General features: G+C 42.5%; 1 protein-coding gene across 1 annotated transcript in view; it reads left to right on the forward strand.

Annotated features, from left to right (window-relative positions):
• The window catches only part of Nadsyn (NAD synthetase), a 31,643-nt gene extending 21,726 nt beyond the window's left edge, over positions 1-9,917 (forward strand). The window contains exon 19 of the mRNA XM_050190875.3: positions 1,659-9,917. Within this exon, the coding sequence (XP_050046832.2) occupies positions 1,659-1,967 (309 nt within the window). The 3' untranslated portion in view covers positions 1,968-9,917. The remainder of the gene's footprint in view (positions 1-1,658) is intronic.
• The last annotated feature ends 1,998 nt before the right edge of the window (positions 9,918-11,915 follow it).

An 11,915-nucleotide genomic window follows, 5' to 3' on the forward strand; every position in this document is an offset into this window, starting at 1 on the left:
AGCTTGTAGGCATAGAACAGGAACATTTTGTCATTGCTGTTAAAAGGAACTGAAGTGAATCTGCCTACAAAGCAAAATGTTCCAAACTGGCTGATAAATTATTTATGTTGCTTCTCAGAAGTAATATTAACAACAAAACACATATAAGTGCAGCATTCAGTATACACTAGAACATCTTTCGTACATTCTTGTAAAAAAATGCGAGGGAAACTGGAACTTATGATTCGATTGTACTAAAACATTTGATAGACGCTACTATATAGCTGACATGTACATAATACAAGCATTGCAAGAATCGTTGCAGCTCGAAAAGCCGAAGCACGTAGCGCTGACAGGGTTCAAGCGGCCCGAGACGCACATTGTCATTTTTGTGGTTTCCACAAGCTTACAATTCGGTCATTGAAGTTTTAAATTTTTAAAATTTTTTTTATACAAATACCTACAGCGTCCAAATTGTGCCACGAGTCAACAGCTCTCTCGTGCAGTGCATTTTTTTCGCTGGAAGTTTTGACGCGGCCACTTGGCAAGAATTGTTGCCGCACGATACACCAACACAAATCAAGCTGGCGGGGGTCTGAGCGACCCAAGACACGCTGTGTTGTTTCCCTATTGCATTGTGTTTTGAGATGGTGACGGGAAACCAAGATGAAATTGGGTTGACGGACGACACCGGAATACAATGCCACCAGAGTGAAACATGACCCTAACTTCGCACTGCCTGTAGCAGGAAACAGTGGCACGTTTGGGTTATCGGCTATTAAAAGCGTGCAGTGTGCTTCCAATGGCACTATGCCACATACGCTGTGAAACAGATAGATCAAGATGCTTATAACAGTAGGGCTGTGATCGCTGTGATTGCAATGTTTGAAGACCCGCTAGGAGATTCGCTGGCGTCGCAAGAGGAAACTGAGTACATGCCAAATTTGACACAGGCAGGTTAGCACTGCGCGGAAGCTGCCACGGCGGGCACTTACGCTGTCGATCACGCTTGCTTCATGCCTTTCCTTTTTCATCTGTCATCTAGTGGCCAAAGAAGCGTATCATACGATCGCAGTGCGCCAAAGTTCTGAACATTGGTTCCAAAAGATGGCATTTTCTGGGAACGTATTAACTGGTAAAAAAGAAGCCTAACTGTATTGGGTGAGTTATTGTGTTCTCAATAATGAACTTTGGCGGCAGGAAATCGTATGAAACGAGGCCATATCAACGAAGTTCTGCAATACTGTTTTACTTTCACATTTTGTCGCACAGGTATGTGTAGTATAGTGTCGCCCCCTGTCAGATCCCTGTGTCATCGCACATGTATGTTTTGTAGTTGTTTAACTAGATGGCGCACCCCCCTTCTGTCATGTGACAAGCTTGGACCAATCGGGAGGTGCCATCTAGCTAAGCAATTACAAAACATACATGTGCGATGACACAGAGATCTGACAGGGGGCGACACTATACTACAGTATGCTTTTGAACCACAATGACACCAGATTGCTCTGGGCACAAAGCACATTAGCCGAAACTCTACTCTTAAATAACTTGCCGTTCCTTGCATACCGCAAGCCTGACATGTAAGAAGGTTATTGGGGCACCATGCAATGACCCCTGTTTTAATTCTCGCTAACGTTATGCCTTTCATTTTGTCACTCGTGTATTTTGCAATATAGGTCAAAAATCTCGAGCTCCTCAAAGATGCCCTCTCTACGGGCATGAGCGGCACCAACATCACCTGGAAGAGCAGTGCCGGCACCTGTGAGGGGTTTGGCGAGAAACCCAGGGATTCGAGAGGGGGCCAGCAACGAGCACCCGAAAGCAAGATGGCGGACACACCATCGGGAGACCTCGGCATTTTCGTCTCCGGTGGCGGTTATCGACAGCCGGCCCTCGAAGTGTGCAACACATCGACGAACCTGCCCAAGTGCTTTACGGAGCCTTTGGACTGTGGTGAAGTCAGGTCTAGGATATGGCTGCTGTGATTTTGATAGGCATAGGCTATGGCTTTGAGCGCTACTTTCTCCTCTGTGCGTGCGACTTCGTTCAGTCGGCAAGTTTTGCACAACTGACGCAGATCAGTGTTAAGAAAGAAAAGGAAAGGGATCTAGTGGAATATGCCGCAGGCCTGAAGCCGTCACCTGAAATTTTGTAGATTGTTCCATGTGTAGACACTGTTTCACAGAAAATGTCAGAGAAATGGACATTCCGTAGCCCACATGTCAGCACATAGACACAAGTCTAATGATGCATCTTGTCGGTCATTTCAGAAAAGCTACCTGGACCTTTGATTGAGGGCTTAGGTCTCGACTGGGTTTCAGACATTTAAATGTGCAAGAGGAAAACATGCTGCTCCTTATTTTCGCCACAGCAAAGTGTACTGCATGGTTGAACTTTTAGTTTTAGTTTTACTGCTACAAATTTTCCTGTGGAATACACATTAAGAAAATATCACCCTTATTAATTTTAACAAGACATCGATCAGGGTGCATGAAAAAAATGAAAAATGCAACACCGCTGCTGCATTGCTCAACTCTAGCAGAAGCAATGAGTTGTTTGCCGACGCCAGTGTTCTTGTAGTCATGGAACGTGTATATACGCCTGTAGGCTTAACTGTGTCACTAAAACTTCAGTTGAGAGTTCAGTCCTGTGGTAAGTTTCTATGCTACATTATTTCTTTCTTTCTTTTTTTCTTCCTTACTCCCTGCTTTGCGTCTTTCAGTCATGATGTAGTATGAAGCACACTCATATTTTCATAGTGAGTTTTTATTTGCAAGACTGTGAGTGTCTTGTCAAGCCTCTGGTATTGTTTTTTGTTTTCCTTTTTACCCCTAGTGGGCAAATGACATTGCCTAGTGCAAAAGTGCTTTTTTTTTGTGTGTGTGTTTGTGTGATTGCATGTGTGTGTGTGTAAAAACTCGCACTGTTATGTGAAAAGGATGCAGAATTGCAAATGGCTTCAGGGCAAAGTGCCGAAGTAGTTGATGCTCATTGTAGAGGTGCTGAAGTGTGTAGACAAGACACAAATTATGAAGATAAGAGCATAAAACGAAACACCAGTCCCATGTGTTATCCACTATGCACCTTTGTCTTCATGTTTCGTGGCTTGCTTGCACTATTTTACACCTTTAAGACGCTACCAAGAAGCAATAGCTTTAGCCATGATGACATGAAGCCCAAGGCACTATGTCATGTGGTGTACAGAGAGATTCAGAAATGACAGCACTTTCTGTTAATTAAATACTTATCGTTCAAGGCTGCAAAGTGTAGGTATTGCTGCCTTTCTCTCTGAAGGAACAAAAAAAAATATAGCGGGTTCACTTACAAGAAAACACTCAAACAAGAAAGATATTACAGAAGCAGACGGGACGGCATGTGCATTACTGTGTGATTTAATAACTAACTGCTTCCAAAAAAAAGTTTATTTTTGCTTTTTTTTTTCCTGAGTGAACCCTATCTTTCTTGTTTTTCTGGTTGCTGTTCAGGGAGCAATGCCTACACTTGCCTTTAAACATTCATTTGATCTTTCGTAGTACTGCCTTTTCTCGCCTCCTTTGTGTATGCCAGCTGTACTGCCGATTTTGTTCACATAAGGTTACTCTGCATCCATTTTTGAACAAATTGTCCTCACCCTTAGTTCTGGACTATGCCTCAAAGCATCCGCAAGGTAGATGCTAGTGTTTTGCAAGTAGTTGTCGGTTGTATGTGCCATTTATTCTACTGCAGCCTTAGTAAACTCGGGTGACAGTTTCTGACATTCTACCACGAAGGATGTGAAGGGAGTCGCTGTGTGCTGCTCAAATGGAACCCACTTGTGAAAGCCGCAACAGGGTGTGGCAGAGAAGTTGTAATGAAGAGTAGTACAGCAGATGTTGCGTTGCTCAGACGGCAAGTATAATGGCTCTCCTGGTTAAACTGCTGGCTTGCTGACATTCACTTTTTCAACGAGGCAGAACCAGGCAGGCGTGTTTCATTTAACGTGCACTTGAATGCAGTACTACTTACCTGTTTCGTGTATACTTTTGTTTCATATACTGTACCTGTTTCATGGATACTACTCCTGCATCCAAAGTAGGGGAAGCAAGTTCCTCTGATGCCCGATTTATTTGCACCAGCAGGTGGCGCTCGCATCGTAACACTCTCACCATTGTTCGCTGTAGCTGCGCTGCTACCACATCAACTTCCACCATCGCACACACCTCATGTGGGGAAGCGGAACGTCAGGGAATGCGATAGTGGCTGTAGCGTTCCCAGAAGTCGTAAACAGGTCTTTCTGGCTATGTAGCCAAAACTCTGCGGAGGGAGCTTCTGCGCATGTATTACTACGCCAAGAGCAGTCTGGGCAAGTTCGCAACAGTTTCATTTGCTCTGACATTGTGTAGTTTGTTTACGAAGGCAGTTAAAATTTAACCGGTAGAACCACTGCACACCATTTGCCTTGTCTGTTCCCAACAGACATTTGTTAAGTTTGTTGTATGTCTTTGAGGCAAGTTGAGTGGTGGTGGCCAATTACAAGAGAAATGGTCGCTAGAATAAATGGACACTACTGTTGCTTTTGGAACTTTCGTAAAATGTGCAGTGATCTTGCATGTACATAAGGGCAATCTAAAAAAATTTTTTTAAATGTTCATCTTGTTTTGGGAATATTATGCCTACTTTCGGGTTTCATGCCACTGCAATTAAAGTAATTATGTGTTCTATTTGCGCATCAGAAATTTCAAACAAAGTTATGGGGCTATTTTCAGCAACATTGTGACGCACTTTCTTTGCTTTGCTGTCGTGGCCACACGTAGCTTTCTGCGAGTTTAACAAAATAATGAATATGCATTGCCTGTAGTATTAGCACACGAAACAAATGTTTTTTTTTTTTGTTTTCCATTGAAATTAGCAGTGGTACTATCTGCTGCTTGGAGAATGAAACTGCTACTCTGTTGCCTCTGCTTTAGGCACATTGCTATGAGGACATGTGGTATCATCTTTCTTCTCAGTGCTTCATATTTGCATATTTTGTCAAAAGCAGATTGGGAGTACACATTTGTGGTGACGCCAGACAAGCAATTAATTTTTATTGCAATAGGAATGGCAGTGTCATCTGTCCGAAGAAGGCAAAATGCCTGTTGCGGCGTTTTGCAGAATGCAGACTGGTTTTGCTTTCCCATCATCACACATAACCCCCCCCCCCCCCCCTTTATTCATCTGGCATTTTCACATGTGGCATGAATTGTTCATTTCTTCTCTACAAAATATAGGAGCAAACCATGCCCAGACGTACGACGTCCTTAAATAAAATGCTCGGCTCTACTTATGTGCAAAGCTTGAGTGCAGCAAACCGGCACTTTGGCCGGGAGAGCGACTTATATTTGTGCCCCTCGGCAACGCAACATTAATGACATGAGTTTAAGCTGCCTCCTTGAAACTCCTCTGAGTAGATGCATGTAGCTCCTCACTATAAAACATTAATACTCTTCGTACTGGTAAAGCTTGTGCCATGGCGTTCGGGTTCTCTTTTTTATTTTCTTTTTTTTTTTTTTTTTGAGTTTATGCTTCCTGCGGCCCTTGCACACAGGTGGCTTCGACAGTATGTACGCAGCGATGTGCGAACAGATGACAAAAACAACTTGTGCAGCTGTGTACAGGGTGTGCCCTCATTTGAAGGAAGCCTGTTCACTTAGTAGTAATAGTGAGTCGACAGCAGAAGTGTTTTAATCCCCATGCTATTTTAACGAAAATGAGGTAGCCACAATGCATTGATGGTATCCTAAACTAGCCAAATGCATTAAAGCAATAGTGAAATGCTTTGAAGGAAACAAACGAAAATATAAAAACAGGCCCTGTTTCAGTAGCTTGTCTGGCACTCTCAAGCTCAGGAAAGAAATTTTCTCTCTCATCTATCCATGTGCATTTCACTCACTTAGTCCCTTTGTTTTTATTGAAATAAAGTCAGAAAGACTTAATCACCCTCAGCGGCTACTCCTTTTCGCTGAAGGACATGTAGAGTGTGAGGGCGAACAGAAGGAGTCCGTCTCTCAGTATCCAGAACTTTGGAACTGCAAAAATTTTTGCGGAAGTTCTGGCACGCAGCCCCACAACGAGTTCAATGGCTTTGAAGCTTTTTGACGACTGCACGTGAAGAATTTGCATTGACACTCATTAGATTAGTGGCACCTTCACGATAAGCCTAATGAGCTGGCACAAGAATTTGGGGGTTGCCAGATTTGTCCTCAGGCCATGCGTCCTTTTTAAAAGCCTTATTCTTTATTTTGTTTGACTGCTTTGTAGGCAATGAGAGTCACTCTACAGTACCTGGTATAAAAAGATATTGCAAAGCAAAGGTGTCGCATAGGTTTATGCATGCCTTGAAAATGCATTATTTTTCACATTTTATACTTTTTTTGAAGCACCTCATGCTATTCTTAGCCCTCCAGCATTTTGAGTGTTATCATTTTAATGTTGTAATAATGTCACAAGTTGCATTAGGTTGCACAGTATTAGCAGCAAAACATTACATTTTGGTTTATAGCTACATGGACATCATCACATCGTATTTCGCAAGCTATCCTACACAAGGAGCCAGTGTGTTCATAAGAACCAATCATTTCAAAATCTCTGGAGGTTTCTGGGTCTATATCTACTTAGCGAGAACATTTTTGCTGGCTGGTTGGTACATTTTTGTTGACAATGTTGACTGTACAAGTAAACAGAATCCATACAAGGATTTCACTTGTTTTGTCCGTGATTCCTTGTCTGGTTTGCACTTACTTACGCAGTCAAACAATTATTCGCCTAAGAAATGCTGCTGCTAAATAACTGCTATTCTTGAGAAGCAAGTCATAGCTACTTTTTCTGAGGAGAGACAAATGCTTTGTGGTTCTTGAAAGTACTTCCTGTGTAGTAGTGGTGCCCACAAAACATTGAGGTGTTGAAGAAAATGGATAAACCTTGCAAATCTTCCATCCTTAATAACGTGCGCTGTAAATTAAATGTTCAGGATGCATGGATGACGAGTCCACTTTATTAGTTGCATATTGCACACCCTTGAATATTGTAGAATGGATGCAGATGGATCGATTCTCATTGGTATTAGAATAATGCAAAGTCGTATTCAGCAGCAGCAGAAATCACTGTTCCTGTAAAGGCGACGCTCGAAACGTGGTTTCCATGGTGTCACTTCTGGCACCTGCAGTGCGGCTTGCTAGATTGCATTTCGTTGTTCTGGTGGAGCCATTGCAGGAGGGTGCGATGTGGACGCCACCTGTTCACAAAACCTCTCCTATGCATTGTACTCGGTTGTATACCTAGCATGTTACACTGCAGAAGCCATGCAAGTAGTGAGGTCGTAGAAACTCCCGCTCCACACTTTTCGCAGCGCAGTTGTTCTTGATCTTTGACACCTTCTCTGTAATAATTAATTCATATTTATTACAGCATGTGAAGGTAAGGTTACGTCAGAGCACATATTATTTTCCCACTTTTGTGCTTCCCGCGTGCGATGTGCAATGTTTTGGTCCCAAGCGGAAGTGGTGCACTGTGGCCACTGGTCACCATAACTTGTCACTGTCCTTGTTCACTGCTAAATAAGTCAAGATCTGCAATGCCTTCCGTGTAATAATTACGTCGTATTGCGCGGAGAACTAACGCTAGATGAAACGGCATGACATATATATACATAACTTTCTTTCACGTGTGACACACCGCTTTTTGATCGCAAATGCGTTTCGTAATTGTCTGATGTTTTGGTGTCCACACAGGATGAGCGCTCGTCCTGCCTTCTTCATCTGTGTTCGTCTTAATTTGCACCCCTCGTTTAGTAGCCACCAGCCAGCCCAACAAGAAGTACACCTATGATTCCTTTTAATACAGATCCAGGCAGCTGACACATTCTAACTTTGCTCCTGCCAGTTTGTTGAATATCAGTGTCCTCCTTCTCTTTACACTGTAGGTGCTCTTTACTGCTGAATGGAAGCTAAAGTGTCCACTTTCATGGGAAGAGAAATGTTCCTACAGACGCAAGGCATACACCATTCCACCTGCTAATGCAAGGTATCATGTACCATCACTGATAAACCTCGCCAGAAAAATTTCACCTAGTGTGTTCTTTGGAAGGTCGCTGACGATTTCGACAAGGTGTGCACTGGAGTGTGTAGTTGCACATAGCCTTGTGGTAGCATTGTGTAGCATTTTTACACAGTCTTTGCACACTGTCCACCAATCGTGTGTGTCCAAGGTCACTGTTGGCCATGTGAATGGCATTCTCTGTGCTGTCGGATTTGCCGATTCTGCAAGGCTGCTGGCTCGGGCCACCGATAGGGGCGAGCGTTAGATGCCGAATGTTTTGCAAGTAACAGAGCAAGGTATAAGTGACTGTCCTGGTCAAGCTGCTGACTTGTACATGCTAACGTTTCCTGCAAAAGTGGTGCTTCATGGTGCATTTTGTTTTGATGCCATGTCTGCATGCAGGGCCTGCCCATGTTCATGTAGAAGAAATCGGAAATGAGCATCGTCTGTCGCAATGTGGGACACAGAAAAAATGAACTGCCTCAGTTAAAAGAATGGAGGCAGCATCTGTCACATATATGGTTGTCGACAACACACACTGCATTTCAGTGTAAAAATGCCAGGCAGTGCCACTGTTCTTTTCCCCAAAGAAAACCTGAACTTCCTCTACAACGCTGACGCACGCAATGGATAATTTTAACTTATTATGGGTAAAACATGGAAAGGGGGTAGGGGTCAAGTACTTGGTTCAGACGTGGTGTTAAGCAAACTGCACCATGAAATGTTGTCAAAGTTGAAGCATGATTGAATAAGCGGCTTGTCTGGAAGAGTCATTTATACCGGGATTCTTTATTAATGCAACATGTTCTGCATTTGCATTTTCTTTAAAGTGTTATCTCGTGCTATTTGTTATTTGTGTTGAATTCAATCATTGGTGGCAAAGCCAGACACATTACTTAATGCCTATTCAGCAGTGTCGCATACTGCAGGCCCTTTCAAACAGGGGTTTCAGTTGTTGCAAAATGTGCACCCGTGGCAGCAGACCACTGCGAATTGCCATCTACTGCTGTGCTTTGCATTACTTCCAGAAAGTATGATGAGCAAAACGTGAACAAGGTGAATGCGGGAGCCAACGTTTCGACAAGTGGACTTGTCTTGTTCTAGGCGACGTACGTTTTGTTTACGCTTGCGCGTAAACAAAGCCTACACGTAAACGTACGTGTATGTGTAAGCGTACATGTACACAAAGCGTACACGTAAACAAATCTTTGTTTACGTAAGCGTACGTCGCCTTGAAGAAAAGTCCACTTGTCGAAATGTTGGCTCTCGCATTCACCTTGTTCACGTTTTGCTCATAGTCTTGAATTTCCATCTCCTGCATTCCCCATGTTTTCCCTGGATTCCAGAAAGTATAACATTCATTAACATGCTTTCATTGAAAATTAATTTTGCAGCACTCAGCATGACGAAAGGTTTATCAGTGACCTGTGCTTAACATAATATGCGTGCCAAATGCTGACCTGCAGTGTATTAAAGATGTTGATAAATCCTTGTGGACACGGTTGCTTCAGTGTAACAACATTGAGACGTGCCCGCCGTTTCGATCGAAATGAAAAATTCAGACAGCGTTGAGTATCCCAGAAGAGCTTTGTCGAGTCATGCAACTGGGTGACGAAAGAAAAAGAACCTCTGGAGGAAACTGACTCATTTAAGAGCGTGTGATAGTCAATTGTACAACAAACCTCAGTGAATGTCTTCAGCTTTTCAGTGGTAATGAAAGTAAAGTGTTGAAGATGAGGTGAAAGCGCATTTCAGCTGCAGGAGCAGTTTGTGTCGACCTGCACATTGCTGCTTCAGCACAGTAGCTGCAGTGCTAGGGGTCTTTTTTGATGTCTTGTTTGTTTTGGCTGAAGCTGAATAAAGCCATTTTCTTGTTGAAAGCAATGTCCTCATGCTTTACATGTACTAACCTATGCCTTGGGTGACACACACCGGTTATAAAGACCAGGCACAGTGATGTAGTCCTAGTCTAGGGCAGTTGCTGGAGGAAGCTTTCAATAAAAGTTTGGCCCCTATTCCAGCCTAATGCACACCTATTATTATCAAAAGTATGTAGGCCAGGCGTTCTGCAAAAAAAAAATGATTTCTTTGAAACTTGCACTGGCAAAACATTGCTTAAATGATATTGCGCGACATAAAAAACAGCATTAAGCTGTCAAGCTGTGACAAATTTCCCACTGCAGCGAACTGAAGCAACTAGAATTTGCGAAGCCAGCCATCAAAGCCATATTCATGGTACAAGGCACGACGCGTGCCTCATCCTGGCTGGTATATTGCAAGGATTTGAGGTGCGCAAATATTTGAAACTTTCAAATAACAAATAGAATAGTGTCCTATTCAATCCGGTCTTCGAATCGTGTAGTCACTATTTGTATATACGAATATCTTTTAGATCACTTTTCGAATATATTGAAACGTCAACTGTACCTAATTAAGCATAAAATTAGAGCAAAATTACGGTAAATTTTCACCCCTGCGGGCATGGTATGACAAAAACATGAGAATTTACACTGCCACATGCAGGCTATGTGGCTTCGGTAGCCATACTTTACAGTCCCCCCTATACAGTGATCATTCTCACTCTCTGAAGAGCTCTTTGCATGCAAAGAAACTACTTGTTTACTCCTAATACTCCATGTGTGCTTTTCATGAACGCCTCATAACGTACTGTATGACAGAAAATTGCTAACTTTAAAAACACTGGAATGTGAGCATCACTTTATATTAATTGTGATAATGGCTCTTTGTTACTCAAAAAGCCATCCGATTAGATTCACTCCTGGCATTATTCGATTTGACTCGGTCTCAAAAAATCACCATGTGTTCACACAACCCTAGCAGATTCCATTAGCTTTAGTCCATTCCCTTTCTAATTATCAACCACTTGCAACTGGCCAATCCTTGTGAAAACAAAGGTGTAGCAGTGCTTAGGCCACTGACAAAGCATGAAAAGGAAAAAAATTGGAATGCAGTTGATACATTATTCCATAGCTGTTTAATGACTGCAACACGAAGTTCCTTTCCAGTAATTATGTATGAAACTACGATTTAAACTATTCTTGCGCCACTAAACCCCAAACATCATCATCAAACTATTCTCGTATCCGACTGCACAGTTTTTTTCACAATCGCCTTAAAATGTAAAATTGGTGCCAAGGAGCTTTTGCAAGCTTGAAAATGCTGGGAAATATTGACCTGAGCACATCTCTTTCGAGGAGCCAGGGCACTTTAAAAAAAGGTGTCCAACTGCCAATGTTTTATCTGTGAAAATTGTTTAGGCTTGATGAAAACGTTGCGCAAGATGCCATTTTTGCCACGTGTAAGCATTTATTAACACATTTCATCAGATTAGCTGGTGGGACATTTCAAGTTCGTGCATTCGTATGTTGCAAATGGATGACAGCAGAGGCATCTTATCTCATTCTCGTCTGGCCTTGTTTGTTCATGCTTTATGTACTTGCATTTATTAAACTGCATGCATTTTCATAGGGTGTACAGTTATGTCCAATGTGAACAATACCAACCGCAAGTCAGTAAATTTGTATCAAAGGCAATCCCTGCACATGTGTAGATCATTTTCAATTTGCTTCCTTTTTTTCTTATTAACTTGTTATATTACGTGTGGATAACAACTGGTGCAAGTGTAAGAACTATTAGCCATATATGTCAGGAGTTTAATTAGTTTTACGCACGCAATCATGACCTTGTTTTAGGCCAAGTATTTCTCAAAGCAAGTCCAACCTTCCGTCCCCTGGCATTAGGGCACCCTCTAAAAGAAAGCACACATGACAGCAACAGACATCCCTGTAGCTATCATTGTAAGACTCTGTGGGTGCCTTCGTTTCAGGCAAGAGACTTTGCAGCTAACATAGGACAAA

This window comes from Dermacentor andersoni, chromosome 10 (assembly GCF_023375885.2).
Source record: "Dermacentor andersoni chromosome 10, qqDerAnde1_hic_scaffold, whole genome shotgun sequence".
Lineage (NCBI taxonomy): Eukaryota > Metazoa > Arthropoda > Arachnida > Ixodida > Ixodidae > Dermacentor > Dermacentor andersoni.